This window comes from Phalangium opilio, unplaced genomic scaffold (genome assembly GCF_054372755.1).
Source record: "Phalangium opilio isolate 3A_F unplaced genomic scaffold, DU_Popi_V2 ptg000014l_1, whole genome shotgun sequence".
In the NCBI taxonomy this organism is placed as follows: domain Eukaryota; kingdom Metazoa; phylum Arthropoda; class Arachnida; order Opiliones; family Phalangiidae; genus Phalangium; species Phalangium opilio.
The window spans coordinates 3234887-3252605 of record NW_028324149.1 but is presented as its reverse complement, the minus strand read 5'-3'; the positions used below and the strand labels follow the sequence as shown (position 1 = coordinate 3252605).

Sequence of the window (17719 nt, the reverse complement as noted above, 5' to 3'; positions counted from 1 at the left end):
AGGTTGAGATAAAAATGTAGATTTATATTAAGGAGTTAGTTCTCTGAAATATTGAAGAATAACAAAGAAAGACGAATAAGTTTTCCAAAGGCCCCAAAACTATAGAGAGAGAAAAATAATTTGAAAAATAAAAAAAGCCAGGCAAGATTGAACAGCTCAAAGTAAGTAAGTTAGCTAGGCAACTGGAACTTCCGCCGCGGTTAAATAATACATATGGCCATAAGTTTATAAGATATGTTTCTTCCATAAGTATTACACTTCCTATACTTCGTAATGATAGAGACTCACATTATGAAAATAGTATAATCGTTATAAAAGATCAGTGATTTGTTTAGATACGATACGATACGATTCAAAAAAAAGGTTGCTGAGCAGTTTCATCCACTTGATAATGGTTTAAGACGAAACATTGAATGGGTATGTAGTCAACAAAAACGTTAAAACATGGCTTCAAACTTTCAAAGTTACCAGCACGCACTGGTTCTTGTTTGAAACCATATCTGCCATCCTTGTATGACGCACATACCACCACCGGATGTTCAAAGCCTTAAGACAACAAGGTACCTCAATACACCATACTCTATTTCACCCCTGGATTTTGAAACCTGGTTCTATATATTGTGACTGTACGCATTATTGCATGGCTTAACTAAGTATTCAATTCCCAGGATTTACTCATACAGAATTACCGTGAAACTGTACACCAGTTATAGTGTTCGAAACTGTATGGATTTCTAAGCAGAACATGAGAAAAGGGATTTTAGTTGAGATTGTGGGGGGGGGGATTTAAACGACCACTCAAACTGTTTTAATCTTATCTCAGTGACACGAATTTAAGGGAAGATAAAAAAAAAGAGAAAAATAAGACAAAAGGCTAAAGAAAGGGAAAAAAACCAGATGATAAAAGAAAAGAACTAATCTGTCTTCCACGAAGAGGCAAGGCGACCCGAACGCGCTCTCTCTCTCTCTTTTAATTAAATGGCTAAGAAATTGAAACAAAAGAATTAGAAACTTTCATAATAGAAAAGCCCTTGGCGACAATAACCTCATACGTCAAGTTATAACGTTCATTTTTTTTCTCTAGGTCCCAAAGGGGAAAAATTAAAACATGGCAAATTAATTTCAAGGCGTTTAACTAGACGTTCGGAATTTTGGCCATATGACCTGCACGAGCTAGTGAAGGCTGGGAATTTTTGTCACTTTGTATATGCTTGGTGTTCCAAAAAAACAATGGGTGGGGGCCTAAGTACTGACGGATTGTTCGATGGGCAATCAACTAACAATCTTGAGTCGCAAATGTTCTATACCTCTATGAAATTTTGACCCCACAAGGAACAACCCATAAACAAGTTTTGAACATTGGAGTAAAATAAATTCAAATTTGTAAATTAGCGAATTGTATATAGGCTTAAGTAACAAAGATACAAAAGCGTCTTTCATTAGTTACAAGTTGAGATTCCAAGTCACTAAGCCCTAATAGTCGTAGCTTCAACTAATTACTTAACTATCTAGCATGTCAGCAACAACGTAATCACTAATCACGTGTACGTCCCACTAATGAAGGGTCATTTGACGCCATGGTACCCATTACGCAATAGTAGTATAGTAGCTTCTAACCCTCCCTTAACTATAAGCCTCGTCCTTCTGCTAATTGAGTATATACCATATAGTTTCAGCTCGATAAATCTCGATGGTTGAATGTAATAACAGAGATCTATAAGCCATGCAGCCGTGTAGCGAGCTCGCCCTTCCAGTATAAAGGACAATGTTTCCCTTTGATTATGGAATTTGGGGACCGGTCCCAACCCCTAGCTGACGCGCTCGGACCAAAACGGACTCAATAGAGTATGGACTGGTTTCCCCGAGTCCAAATGAGACATCACACGCCTCCTTTACCAACCAATAAGGCCCCTTGATTCAGAGGGACTATAGTCTACGGGAACTTGAAACAGAATCCAAGCGATTGAACCGAAACATAACGTAGAGGGACCTACAATTGTCCCTCAGACTAGAGAAAGGGAGTCACTTTTAAAACATTAAACAGATATTTGAAACTAATTACTAAGTTTAAGTCCTCGATTGTAAGTTGAGCCAAGTCTAAGTAAGTATGGCGTTTGATACGATGTGGGTTCGAGCACGTTATTGGCGAGGCCAATCTCTTTAGCGTCGAGGAATTGGACAGGATACCATAGCACGTGTTGAATTAATGAGCATAATCTCATGCACCCCTTTCCATACACCCCTCCCATCCCTCGCCTTACAAGTACTATAAGGAATAACCATATATCTACTACCTACCATGCCCCAATCTTTACCATCATCCTATACGTCCATAAAACAATGTCGAATTGTGGGAAGCGACGATACGGGCAGATGGTAATGAGAACCACGTCAGAAATCTATTCCTCCAGAGATTGAAATTGCATTCGGCTTTTAAGGATGAGTTATGTATAATTGTTATTAACGTAAATTTGTATAAAGCATTTTCTTAAATTGGCTTCGAAACTCTAAACTCAAAACATTTAATTTTCTAAAAACCTTTGAAAATAAAATTATAAAATTCAATAATCTGGAAATTCGACTCTCGAGTCGAGATTCAAGAAGGCTTGACCCGAATTGAAATTTTAAAATGAAAGAAAAATAATCTCTCTCTTTCGGATCTACGCGACGGAAAAATGATATTTCTTGAACAAATTTAATTTTTGTAAGAAAAAGAATGGACTATATACATCGACTAGGCGGAACACCCAAAGACGCTCTGTACATTAAGACGCGAGACATCGACAAACCTCACTTGTCTAATGAAATATTTAGAAAGAAATATAATAAGTTAAGTATTATTTTATTGAAATGGTTGCTATATATTTTATTAAAAGGGTGATCGAGTGAGACGTTTACTCTCGAACTTCAGTCGCGTGATACAACTGCGTCATAAGTCATTTTGGTATCTTAAACATAAACTATATACGGGACTATAACAACCACAAACAACAACTTCTTTTACTTACGGCGATGTTTATGTATGTATTGAACAGTATTCCTTCCGTGTATGTGCAGCGGGCAAGGCATTCTGGAGAGTTCGGCGTGCCGTGCCACTGACAGAAACGGAAATTGGAAATATGACATTGGGCTTCCAGATATAATATAAACGCCTTATCCATATCCTAGAGTATATAGACCGTATCTTGAATTTTAATATAGCTTATAAGGAATAGGTACTCGTAAACTGCGGCATCCAGTAGCCACGAACGCCATCCAGGAAACCCGGGCCAGACCCTAAATAGTTTGTTTCGGAATTCCAAAGGTCTCTATTTTAGAGATACGTGACTTTCAAACGAATTTTGTTCGACGTCGAGTACAGACTCGAATCAGACTTAACAAGATGATAGAGACCATTGGATGCGTCTGGAATTCAAGGGTTCTAGACCCCAACGCCAAACCGACCATCCCTTAACAATGGTAAAGACCGTTCTTACCTAAATATTTTGTCTAGTTCTAGAGTGACTGCAGTTGTACAAAGCGGCTCTGACTAGACCAAAGACATTTTCAAAACAATCTAATCTAACCCGACTGTAACCATAACTATCCAAACATACTCATACCTAACCCTTGTCATATTATCAAAGTCTAACCCAAAACAAACCTAAACAAACCAAATACACACCATTAATACTATATAACGGTTCCGGTATCCCTTATAGTTTTAGGCAAAATGAAGATAAACAACGGAGCGTCCCATCTAATGGCTTCCCGCTTTCAAATCAATACACCGTAAAACCCAAATTTCTCAGTAGGCTAAAAATCCAGACTAAATAAAATTTGAAAATGGAAATTTTGAAGTAAAAGACGAGCGAGTATATACATCGTCAAATCCAACCACGTTTCGGCCCAGTACCAGTAAAGACTTCATTTTTGGGAAATCGCAGTCCACCCCCCCCCCCCTCCCCAAAGAAAAAGAGGTAATAGGATTGTATAAACAAAGTTATAAAACGAAATTGACTCTAGTTTCTACTGTACATAGTAATACTCTTTTTTTCTCTTTCTAGCTAGCTAGGGGCCGTTGGCTTCCCCTCGAAGCTGGAATAGGAAATGGCTTATTATAACGGTATAAATTCGACCTGTTTTTGGGTTGCACCGTCAATTTTATTACGGTTAATTTATCTTAATTCTATTAGGCAAACGAAATAACGTTACTTGACAGTGGTATAAAAGGCGGGGGATACCCAAGCAAGGAAGCTACTTAGTGTCAGAAGAAACGGTTTATGCACGTATACGTTCATCCATAAGTAACATGTCGGTAATTAGTATGACACTGAAAGAGAATTAGCCCTCCTAGTGAAACACGATTACTGCCTTAATGTAAGCTAAGTGAATTAGTGTCAGACTTACAATAATGTATATTACTTATGGTTCTTCCCTAATCATTACCGATCAATTTCGGGTATAGCTAAAGTTAATGATCTTAACGTTATTAATCGTGACGCGGTAGGATTCTGTCCACGATAGACCCCGCGAATTACGCTTAAAGGCGGGGGGCCATATTGAACGGACTGTGAAGGATTGGGCTTCAAATCTATTCGTGGAAGCTAATTGGACAGACTTATATCATATATATATTATCTTCACAGTTAACAAGAATACGCCAGGAAGTACTAACCGACGATTTTCAAGTGGAGTTACCACCACGCGCAATGAATGGTTTCGTATATATTTTAAGGTTAGGGGTAGCTTCGATTACGGTGCATTTTCGACGTGAAACTTGAAGCTCATTAAGTAATCTTAATGCGTTACTTACCTAAAGTTAATGGAGTAATTAATTATACCCGGAAAATAAACATAGTTAAAAAAGGTAGGCAAATGTTACATTAATATTATATAGTATACCCTAAGAAGATGACCTCTGACCTAATGGTCAGTGCAATCGCAAACGGATTCTATAATTCTATTATTGTACGTTTCCTTTAAGACTAGGCACACTCTCATATTTAATATACTATTGCTATGGTCGTACAATATGCTGTTAAAGCGTTAGGGTTAAAAACACGGGGGTCTCTTTTCACCTCATCGATTTTACATCGTATTTCTTTTTGGACAAATACTAAGCGTTTCGGCTTATTGCCTCATACGAGCAAAACTCGCTATATAAAATTTCCAAAGGATTTTTAATAAATCCCCTTGTCTCGAGACATCAACGTCTTAAAAATCTCGACGTCTCAAAACGTTAAGTCGCCTGACCATGCCTAGAATGCAACGTTATTAACCTAAGAACATCTTTTAAAATAATATAAACACGAAGCAAATTAGGATTGAAATAGAGACCCTAGTTCGTTTCAGTGGCAAAATTCAATTCCGTCCTAATTACCAACCCTATTAATAAAATCTCATTGAAAATATATAACAATAACCTTCGCTATTCATGGCAAACTCCGGTTGAAACTCTTACACAATCTCGCACGCGCAATATAAGCTTTGTTGTAAAGGGTCTAAAACTGACGCCAAAACAAAACCAAAAAAAAAAAAAAAAATACAGACAATATCAAATGAATTCACGTGAAATATAGCTCGAGACTTTAACAGTGTCGTCCCAAAAATAAATCACAAAGGCTGTATTAACGTTATACGTGCCTTGGGTAAAAATAGTCCACATGTTTTTTGTTAAATTCTTCTTCGGTCCGAAAATTTATTCTTTGGCGGGAAAAAATAAATAAAAAAGAAAGAAAAAAAACTCGGTAGGATAAACATATTTGACGCCCTTGTCATATATATACATAGTTTTCAGACTAGGAGTATTCATACCATTTACACAAGGAGGCCTAGCTTTTGTCTCCACCTTTGTGTAACACTTGAAGTCTGGACTCCTTGTGTAAATGTTATGAATCCTCCAAGTCTGAATACTTGGGAATAAAATAGGCCAAACTTTGATCTAAGGATTTGCCCTTTATTTTAGCCTCCTTTTTCACTGACCCCTATAGCATAGCGAATAGGATGAAATGTTCTTCAAGAAGACGCTCTGACACTGGACAGTGTTCGTGTCACTGAGGAAATTCTGGCGGGGGAAAAAATGGGTGGGAAACCTCTCGCAACAACAACAACAAACTTCTAAATACCAAAATTAAACTGTCAAGTATTGACATCATAACGGGGTTTCAGTTTATTTTCTTGGGAAAATGGGCGGAGTTATTGGACATTTATCTTCTAATATTGGCTCTTGTACGACCATAGAATAGCCGATTGATTTGTTAAACGTCACTAATATTATTTATTTATAGTTCACGTTATTTGTTTTCCCGGTACTTTTACCAAAACATCATTTTGTCAAAAATCTAATATTAGAAGATTAAAGAGAACATATCTTTATTTCTTATTTATGTCAAAAGCAAATATAAAAAAAAAGAAAGTATATTTATTTTTTCTCTTTCAAATTGTACCATTTTACGTAATAGTGCCTAGCCTAAAACCTTTCCGATTTCTAAATATATTTATTTCTATTTTCTATTCTTTGGCCAAACGATAAGTAACAAATTTTGTTTTTCTGGATTCCGACCAAACACGTTTTGAATAAAACATAACCTTTGACCCAATTCTAAATTTCGTTTCTGCTACAAAATGGTATTAAATTTTATTCTGAAAACTAAGACCCGGCTTTCAAATCCTGATATTTCCAAGTTTTCAGTTCAACTAGGCTGATATTTGCAAAGATTATTAACAAAGTTTATCTCAATATTTAAATACTTCTCATCACCTTTCGACGTTTCCAAGTTAAACCACGTTGTTGTCACGGTATTTTCTAATATTATCTAACCTAACCTACCTATAAACTTTAATAGTTAAAAAAATCCGGTTTTTTCCCCTTTAAAACCATTTTTCCCATAAATTTCCCTTTTTTAAGGTCCAGATTTTCCCTTACAATGGCATTAAATTGGCTTTGTGCCAGCATACAAAATAAAAAAACGGTTAAAAAAATTAAAAATAAAATATTAAAAAGGTAATATGGTCTTTTATAATAAATAAATAATGAAATATCCGACGTCCTGTCCAAGAAGGCCAGTGCATGCGGACGAAAAATGGCTCTTGCAAAATTAAATAACCTATATTGCTATTAAAAGCGTCTTCATCAATTTTATATTCATAGTTTATTAAAGAGAAGGGGGGGAGGGAACTCTTTTATATTTCAAACTAATATTTTACGAGCAGCAAGGGGTATTGTTAGTTTTATTAGAAAAGGTTAGTTCCTTTCCCATACACTCTCCCGTTATCAGGCACCGGTAATTTGTTATTATACCTACCCCCTCTTTTCTCCGAGGGGCAAATCAATCTTAGAGTCGCCGTACATCGATTACGGAATATTACGTTGAGCGTAATATCTTTCGTACACCGAGTGAATATCCCCTCGCTTTTCCTTTCCAACAAGTAAATAATTCATTAATAAAAATATTTTATAACGTAGGCCGTATATTTTTCAACTGATATAAAATTTTAACGACACTGCAACCAGACTATATTAAACGAAGAAACTATAGAAGTGACACGTGGCATTAATCGTGGTGCCGCTTCTATATAAACAAAAATGTCTGGAAGCTTACTCCATTATTAAGGTAAGTAGAGACACCGACATTTTGGAGTTTCACTGTTGTCCTTTGAGACGATTCCCAACTCATGTCAAAGAATTTTCCATGAGTTCTTCTGGACCTAACGTGCCAATGGGAAACGTGAAGAGAAACGTCATCCCTGTAAGAATTAAACCTTAACCTTTTTTATCCGTCGGCTTCCATAAAAAGGGTTCACGGCTCAAGAATAGAAAGGACGAAATGTCCTCAAGTACTTAAAGGATATCGTTCGGCACTCCGGACGGAAGCTGAGACAACCTATCTTTCCTACCAACCAAACCAACCAATAAGATTTCGATATAAAAAGTGTAGGCCGGAAGCTACTACTTTTTAATATACTTAACCCCTCGAGTTATTTCCTCGGCGACCTTCCGTTGAGTGAAACAAAAAAATATCACCAGGATTGAATGCGCAATTTTACTACAAAGCTGGCGCAATGTCGTAGCACCCTTGGGTAGTTTCTAAAGACGTTATTATCGCGTTACCCAGGTTAAAGGCCGAGTTTTATTTCATCGAAATACCGTATTGTATACGAAATAGAAAACTGCACGAGGAATGTACAGGCATTTCTGCTGCAAAACTCGAGCGATCTCGTGGAAGGCTTGGGTAAGTTTCTAAAGGAGTTACTATGGTATTATCCAAGTTAAGTTGATCGAAATACCCCATTGTATGAAACAAAAACGCGTGCACGAGGAATGTACAGGCATTTTTACTACAAAACTCGCGCGATCTCGTGGAAGCCTCGCGGTGTTACTATCGTATTACCCAGGTTAAGGCCGGGGTTCCTTTCACAAAAATACCCAATATTGTATCAGGAGCCTGCATGCCTTTTTCCATCAACAGCTCTCAATATCCGATTCCTACCACGCGGACAAAAAAAGAATTTCGATCTCCTTCACTCAGTCTCAATGGCATTTTTTTGGATGGCCAAAATTGTACAGGGTGTTACGAGTAAATTCAATGAATTTTCCACGATTTTAAGCGACTGAATAAAATGTATTAAATTTTACAGAGCTTTTGAAACGTTTCGTCATACGATGGCCTGGTATAAATAGCTTTACAAGACCATATACCTAAAAAAACAAAAATTTAACACTTAAACTTTTCATTCCCAATAGCCCAAAAACACCCTGCGCAACATTTGAGTCTTTTGAAATAAACACGGGACGGGAGCTGGTGCGATTCGGGAAGTGCAGCTAGGGAGCTAGTAGCTAGTGAGGGAATCCAATATCGAAAAGTTCCCGTATAGGGAATATTTTTTTCTAGCAAACTATGCGCCCGTTGGTTTCTATTTTATTATTGCCGTAAGAGTCAGAGTAAACTATCGGTTATTTGTTTTTTGTTTCTTCTCGGGCAATATCGAGGGGACCCCGGGCTATGTACCCAATAACCAAGACTGACCATTCCCGTCCATATAACTCTTAAAACTATCCCTTCCTAAAAAATACAGTCCGTCAAACGTCCATAATCTGACGTTGAAGAACGCAATGTCTCAAGGACATCAACGGTTAATTTTGCCAAGCAAAAATTATAATTTCTACTTCACCCTATAACGCGTAAGTACGGGTCTACCGTAAGGGCTTAGCATAGTCCCGAGAGTCAAAATTGAAAGAGATTGTAGCGCCATCTTCATTTGGACAATCCCTGAACCGTTAATTTTACCAAGCAAAAATGTCAATTTTTACTTCACCCTATAACGCGTAAGTACGGGTCTACCGTAAGGGCTTAGTATAGTCCCGAGAGGCAAAATTGAAAGAGATTGTAGCGCCATCTTCGTTTGAAAGTTTCTCCTACAAACGGGAGTTGAATAGAACCACGGTCTACTCTAATTTCCTTTCTAAGTCGAGATGGGCTACGTTCACGTGTAGAGATCACAGTAGGCTATCATCGTTTATTTTTCCGGCAAATTACGTCGCTAGATGGCGCCCTAACTCCGCTACGTGACATTCCAAAGAATGTGAATATTGTTTTGACATATACTTGTAACGAATATGATAGCATTATACTGTTAAAAATACATATTAATATAATTTTTTCAAGGGTTAAATTTAAACAAGGAAGGGGTCAAATCCGTTTTTCCACGGTCAAACCTAAACGGGGCAATTTATTTCCAGCCTTTGATAGTATAATACATGCAACTTTATCGAAGGTATGACACGATGTTAATCGAATTGGTCTATAAATATATAGATATATAAAAGGGCGTAGTCTTTGGTGGTACACATTCATAAATCTTTTAGGGTAGGTACGGAAGTGGCACCAAACGCTACCCTACCATACAGTCTAATACAATCAAAGGTAGGGAACCGCTATTACTGTGTAAAAAAAAGTCAAGATTATAGATTAGATTAACCGTTTTTCAAAGAAAGCAAATTTGGGCAGTTTTATCTCGAAAACGATATATTGAAATTTCAATATCATTTATAATACCAAGGTTTTCTGTTAAAACAAAAATTTTCCTCAAAATAGAATTGGGCTTGGTTTTTATAAGATTTTCGGTAAATTATTTTAAAGGCTCGTGAAAAACCAAACTCAATTCGAAAACCTTTTAAACTATAGCGACTTATTTAATATTTGCAATTAAAATCCATCACGAACTTAATGATCGTCCAATTAAGACTCTAGTTAAAAAAACCTAGATCTAATACCGCTTAATTTATAACAGTCGATTTAGGGCCCTTTGAAGTGTGTCTGGTGAGATTCGTCCGTATTTAAACCGCGTATAATAGCACAGACGCGTGCTTGGCAAGGCTTAGGGGTCATGCTAGAGTAACCACGCGCATCGAGGACGATGAAAGAGCGAGACCCTCCCCTTTTAAACTCACGTGACACCCCCTTTTCCATTATCCGGAATTAAACCGTGATTAAACGTCTAATACGGTCCGGAAGCGCCAGGTCAAACCCCTAACATAAACATACCTCAAAGAAAACCATAGACCAAAGCCTAATTTCCGTATATAGGCATTATGGACCATTTCTATCGTAGCTTAGCGCCAGTTATAGTCAGCCTTCAGGCGTGTAAAAATATTCAAGACTAATTTAAGAGGTTAAAATATTTAACAGATAACTATTGACCCCATCATAGGCGAGCCATTTTTATTACTTGGGGTTCCATTGGAAAGGTCTATGCGTGGTTTTAATAGCGCAATCTGTAGTCAGACGCAACGCGATGCGATGTACGAAGCGAATCATGGGACTATACTATCATTTATCTTTCCGGTTATGTTTTGCTCACGAGGGACTGTCGCGCGGTCAATAAGCCAAGAAGGGTACTGTACCATGTAGGTGTGGTCCATTCCGTTATAAGGGTATCATAACCTCTAAGGGTCATAATATTGTGAATTTATATAAGTTATACTGTATATTATATATATATATTCAGATTTTCAATATTAACGAAGGTGTTTCGCGCAAGTATTCGATGAAAATAAATGGTTAAACGCAAGGAGGACGTATGGAAAGGAGTGGTAAACACGCTGAGAAACTGGAAATGGTTATAGACAGGCGCAGGATATTCCATATGCAGCTTTAATGCGCAGACACGCTGCCTAACTCCAGCGGTTCGCGCCTGAACTGCGCATCTTAAACCTATCATCACATTTTCTCTCGCCATTTACGACAGACAGCTCTGGAATCCAAAAACTCACCATTTTTCCCCAAATTCATTAGCCCTCCTAGGGTTAAACATGTTTTTCTAGTAAAGACATTGTTTAATATGTTTTCCAACTTCAGACTCTGGTACATTCTTGGATTGAAAAAAGGTTTAAAGCAATTTAATCAAAAGAATTGCGGTAAAACACTAAAATTGTAGCTAGACACTTTGGAAGACCAAAAATATTCTCATGGGAGAATTAATGAAAAAGAAACTTAAGGTTTTCTTTTGAGTTTCCAAATGCTTAAGGAACGTATGGACAATTTCAGTTTATATACAGTGCCATTTACCGTTTACCTTTCATAGTATTACAATATCTTAGAAGCCAAAGCCTGATCAAAGTTAAGTTTAGTTTTCTGTTCAAAATGGCGCCTACTTCTGTCTAGTATTCAATTCAATAAAACAACGAGAGCTTTTATTTCCCAACAAGGTATAAGGCGTGCTATTAAACTCAGGCATAATATGTCTAGAGTCGCGAACTGCGAGTGGAATTATTTGTATTATTGGTTCAATTCAATTCAATTTCGTATATAGTAGCGTTACTTTTCCAACTAAAACTTTTCATTCTACTTATTTCCAACAAAAAAATGCAATCAAAATGAAATCTATTACTCTTACAATTTCGCCTCAGTTCTTTCTTTTTTCAAATTTTATTTTCAAATTTGACGATTTTGTTTGTGTGTGTGACCAGATAATATATCCCCTTCCCGGAAATTCCCCCTGAGAGAGAGAGAGAGAGAGAGAGGAGTAAGCTTCTCCGCGAGGGTTTTTAAAAAACAAAGTCAAATCACTTCGAAATTTCAGCGGACGAAATGCCAAACGTCAACATGATCTCATCTCAAACCCAACTTATAATGGAACATCCTAAATTTGGGTGTACTGTAATTTCGACATGAGATTCCGGGTCACCCGCAAAACGGTTTTATTTCTTTTGTTTCAATTTCTCGAGTTCAGAAAAAACCATCAAAAGCCCATTTTTACCGAGGGAAAGGGGACGGGTGAAATATATCATTTTTTATTATATTTCATTCCTCCTCTCGGAGTTCTACTGTCCTGCCCTCTCCTGTCCTTTCAAATGTCGCGCGCCAAAGTTTTATCATGGCTCTTCTAAATAGGGGGTAGGAACCCTCGGTGCACGAGCGCTAGCGCGAGCTCATTGGGAATTTTCATCATCGCACTGGTTAAAGTCAGGCGCACGCGAGCATGGGAGAGGGGGGAAGTAAATGAACGGAATGCATTCCCCCAAAGTTAACCGCGCATCACGCAATCATTTCTTCTTTTCTCATCCCGTCCTCTTTTAAGATACAAAGTCCGTGGTTGTTGTTTTGATCTGGTTTAATATAGGATTCCCGGTCGAGGAGAGGATATAAGCGAATTTTTCTTTTTGCCCTATCAACATTTTAGGATCGATTTATTTGATAATATAAAACATTGAAAAGTAATACGGTTAATCAAGCGTAAAGTTTTTGATGACTACCACCACTTTGAAATGTTGTTTACGGCCAGTTTAGTAATTGGAAAAATGTCGTGGAAGAATTAAAGGAGTTATCAAACGCGTTTCAGTATTCTGGTATTAAAAGTAATATAGGTACAATTGCATTATATCTATTTACATAAAATAACGGTCTTACCTGACTAATTAGACCATGGGGAGTTCAAATAAAATAGTTAAAAAAATATTCGTCCGCCGGAACTGGACCAAAACTTCGTTTGAAAATTTGTAGGTTAGGTTAGGTTAGGTTAGGTTCTAGTTATTTCTCCCTAAAAATAATCAAGAAAGTTTTTGACGCAAGAAGATGAGAATTAAATACACGGTCGCTAATTACGATCGTTATCCCTAAATCCTCACTTTCCGTTACTACTATAAGTTCTATTTGCTATTGGTGGTAACAATTTTAATTTCCAACTTTCTCCTCGAAAGATTTGAGGAGGATATTAACGACGTACAAATATCAAATTGGATTTAATAGTTTCTAAATAAAGATCATTATTAAATTTATCCTTAATTAGTTTTAACATCGTTAAATCGAAGTAGAGACGTATACGAATTAATTCTATTACGAAATAAATTCCCCCTATATATATTTTAGCGTTTTGAACGGAGGACGGCGATTAAGAATGTATTTCCAGGGGCCAAGGCTTAAAGCGTCAAATCGCTATTCAGATTAGGCTTAGATATAACTCGTTACGTATATTGGGCTCTCGCTCTGGACCCATTAACAGACGGGATGGTAATAATAATAATAATAATAATACACGCGTTGGATTTGAATCGACGCATATTCGAGCTATATAATACTAAACCGATGCTCTGGAATAATTTCCCTTCCTGTTACGTTTACTTTTAATTCACCCATGAAAAATCCATAATCCTATGATCTAAAATTTCATGAATGTTTCAAAGGCATTTATGACTTTCAAATTGGACCCTTTTCAAAATGGCGGTCGGGGTATAGTCAGCCTGATATATAGAGTTAAAGAATGGAGATACGGTGTGTATATGGACGCAAAGATATAGGACTTGAAAGTGACCAGTCCTTATTGTTGCATGCCGTCTTGGTTTATCCCCATACCGGATGTACCACCATCTTAAGAAAACCAGGGTGATCAAGTGGTCAAATACCTGACTATATCCCCGAAATTTGAAAATTTCAACTCAAAATTAATTTTTAAAGGACAAATTTTGAGACGAGTTAACTCTATGGAGTGATTATCCCCTCGAAAAAATAAAATATAATTCTAAACGTAATTACGGTGAAAATATTTATCTATTTAACTTCAGGCGCCTTTTTGCAGTTTTACATTGAAAATAACAACGTAATACTATTAATTTAAGGAGATAACGTATTTAAACAGTTAAGAGCCGTCGAACTTATAGCCGGGTCTTCATTAAGAACCGGACGTATTTATTTAAAATTCGGAAGTACCTTTAATTTCTAATGAATTTATCTTTATATTATTCTTGAATGCATTTCAAATATTATTATATCACTTTTAATTTTGCCCGTAAACGAATAATATTATAAATTAAGTTAATCAAGTTTAAAATCAACGGATATAAGAAGAAAAATCAGAAAGCAACCGGAAGCAGTTCAGTCGACCGAGACAGCGTGCATCTCAATTTAAAAAATATTTTCGTTTGCCCTTATCAAGGAGTAAGTAACTTTCCATTTATATTCTGAACAGAGTATTCCATAAAGGGTGCATGCACAAAGCTCAGAAATGTTAGACACCACGTTAGTTAAATTTTAAAGTACTAATAGGCCTGTAGCATTAAGGTCCATAGTCCATTGTCTGGCCCTAAGTGTCACTTTTAAGATCGCGTTTAGGCTTAATGAAGAGTGCACTAAGCGAATAGGGGGGGGGGGAAGAGAGAAGGAGGGGATGGGAGGATGAACGCATTCTAGAACAGCTTAGCAACAATAGCGGCGTTGGGGGGGGGAGTTACACTTTCTCTCCCCAATTTCAGAGTCTAATGGAATTTAATGCCGCGAGTGCATGGAAAGGGGGGTCATTTTTAGGTCCCTTAAGGGGGTTACAATTTCTAACTTGAACTTTTGTAAAATGAAGCTATTACGCAAAGGTATCGCAGGCATAGAGGTCAATTTATATACTCCTCTTGTCGAAACAGAGTGTAGATATTTGCCAATTTTAAATTCAATTTACGTAAGGATCTGATAAAGCCTATATGGTACTGGTAGGAATGGGAACTCTGAGAGAGCGCTTTGTCGACGCTTTTAGATTAAGATTCTAGTACATCAAGGTCATTCTAAACCTAATTTCACTCCTTGAAGTAGCGTTTAAGATGATAACCTTAATTTCCGCGGAGAAGAAATACCAAAAACCATCCCTGAAAGCAATAACGATGTCAATCATTAGAGACATACCATGAATCCACGTTGCCATTTGAAGAAAGATAAGCAATCTTGACACGAGACGGTACCCGGCCGGACCACCAATTTTCTTTGAAGAATACAACGTTGCACCTTGACAATTCGTTTTAGGATAGATCACTTCATTAACCAATTCGAATCTCATGGTGTCGGTGCAGTTGGTGGCTTATTGGTGCCACCAGGTTCCATCGGTGCACCCGCGAAAACGCGGAAATTCCAAAACAAATTTACACCAAAACGTTCCTCACCCGCACTAATTAAGTTACGTAACCTCAACAACTTTCTAGGGCAACAACTTCCAAACTTACGCCAGACTCTGCTGACTTGAAAAAATCCAAATCAAAACATAGGAAGTCTATTCTAGTTGACTCCAATTCCCACTAAACTACTTTAAAACTTTGTCGTTTACCAGAACACGGCGCTAAACGTGTTTGTAACTTCAACCTGAACTACGTTTGACGTACGATCAGTACAGTTTACGAAAATTGCACCGGCTCTATTACAAAAAACGAATTAGGCCTAATTCGGCTTTTTTACGAAAAATTCGGGCGCGCGCGATTTCCGTGGCGCGAGACTCGGGTGTTAAATTTGGCGGGAACAACGCTTTTAAAGCGAAAGACGAAGAAAAGTTCCTAATGTCACGAAAAGCGTCGAGGTTGAAAGAAATTAAGCGAGTAGAGTTCGCGTTTCGTTGCCAAAAAACGCGGGAAAACTGTCACAGACTCCTGTTAGCTATATCTAACGACAAATACTAGGCTTTAAGCCTAACTTTTCAAACACGCGGTGCGAGAAATAAGGAGATTCCGACGTCTAGGTCTCTCCTCTTCCACGGCTCGAGTGGTACTGTGGCAACTGAACCAGTGCACGCGCCTGCCAAAGGAAAACGCGCGAAACTCGACTCGAGGCCGGAAACTTCCTGCCTTTTATATAGTGACGTCAATCGCAGCCGCGATCCAGCGTTAAGTCTGAGAAGAACTCTCGGCGTTGGCGGGAAAGAGAACCGAGATGATAGCAACGGGGGGAAAGTTCAACTTTTCCTTTAACGAGGGAGACGAGGGTAAAGGCGACGAACGACAGTAGACCAAGTGCACGTGGGAAGGTGGATGATCTACTTTGTAGTGCCGCTGTTTCAAACGGGGTGGACATTTTTTAGGCCTTCGGGGGAGGGTTGTGTTCTAACGGACCCCATGGTAAAGAGAGGTTGACAGAAATAGGCCTAATTTGGGTTTGATTGCATTAAAACCAAAATAGAGGGTGTTTATACTGATGGTCCATTAAGGGATCCTTATTGTGGACTTGTATTATGTTAATGAAAGCGCCTACAAAGCCGGGACGTTGTATTTCACGTAATTTCTTTGTTTGAAAACCAAAAAATTGGTATTAAAAATGTATTTTACAATCCCTTTAACATTCTAGATGTAGCACCGTCACGAACTGGGAGACAAAAGCTATGGAAGTATAACCATAAACCTTGGGAATTTCCACGGCTAAGGTACAACTTACGGGAACCGCGTCTATATAGCTATTCCAAGTTCAGACAGTTTCCCCATGACATTCTCAGGGTCTATATAGATAAAGAAGGCTTGGCGGCCGAGGGTTAGGGATGTTTTAAGCCTAAGGCATCCTTTGGGAGCCTTAAGGGATACGAGGTTATACCGCGTGGGAGTCTGGCTAGCCTCGCAGCCTTAGTAAGGACGTAGGGCACCCCATCGCTTCCAATATTGAACCGTGTAGAAATTGGATCAGAGAATTGAGATGAGAGAGCATTGCTATTTGCGCCGGGCGCGCGAGGTTTTTCCCGCCAAAATGAGAATAGAATGCCCAAAAACGTTGGGAGACCCTCGTGCCACGTGACTGCTCGGCCAATTGAATTGGAAAGAGAGTGGCGTATACGCCGCGCTGTACCATCACCAGACTAGAGACCGATTGGATCATGGTGGGACTATGGACTCATGGACAGTGAATTAAAGAGGACCTATCAGACTATATCCTCGTATTACAAAGTCACCAAAACATATCATAATGGTTGACGAGAGCCTGAAAAGGTCCAAACATAACGTGGTACCAATGGCCTTGGACGACGACCGTTTTCGCCCTCAAACCCAGTGCCTACCCTTAAAGTTTTGTACTGTTAAATCAGGCTAGCGAATTCTAGTCCTCTATAATTCAACGTCCATGGTGGACTCTTAGCCTTTTTAGCGATAATCAATAAGGGGAAGCTCTCTATACTCGGGATATTCTATGGTCAGAATAACAAAACGCACCTTCGAGCCGAGAATCAAATGAAATATCATGCCAACGTCCTTCCCGCCTTTTCTATATAGGCTATTACTTAAGCCGTATCAGTCGGAGATAGCCAACATGCGTGGAAAAATAGCCAAAAATGAAAGGGGAGCGGCGAAATTTAATTTGAAAATAGACTGTAAATAAATTGAAGAGCAAAATTAGATAACACGTAGCTGAGGAGATGATTAATCCTAATTTTTTTTTGGTGATTTCAATAGGGTCATTAAACTAAAATTATGTAGCTTTAAATATAAATATTACTGATTCGGTCAAAAAATAGC

At 38.0% G+C, this 17719-nt stretch overlaps 1 protein-coding gene across 1 annotated transcript in view; it reads right to left on the bottom strand.

Moving 5' to 3' along the window:
- tei (irregular chiasm C-roughest protein teiresias) overlaps positions 1–16081 on the bottom strand; it is a 78881-nt gene extending 62800 nt beyond the window's left edge. The window contains exon 1 of the mRNA XM_089865306.1: positions 15147–16081. Coding sequence (XP_089721432.1) covers positions 15147–15297 — 151 coding nt within the window. The 5' untranslated portion in view covers positions 15298–16081. The remainder of the gene's footprint in view (positions 1–15146) is intronic.
- Between the last annotated feature and the right edge of the window lie 1638 nt (positions 16082–17719).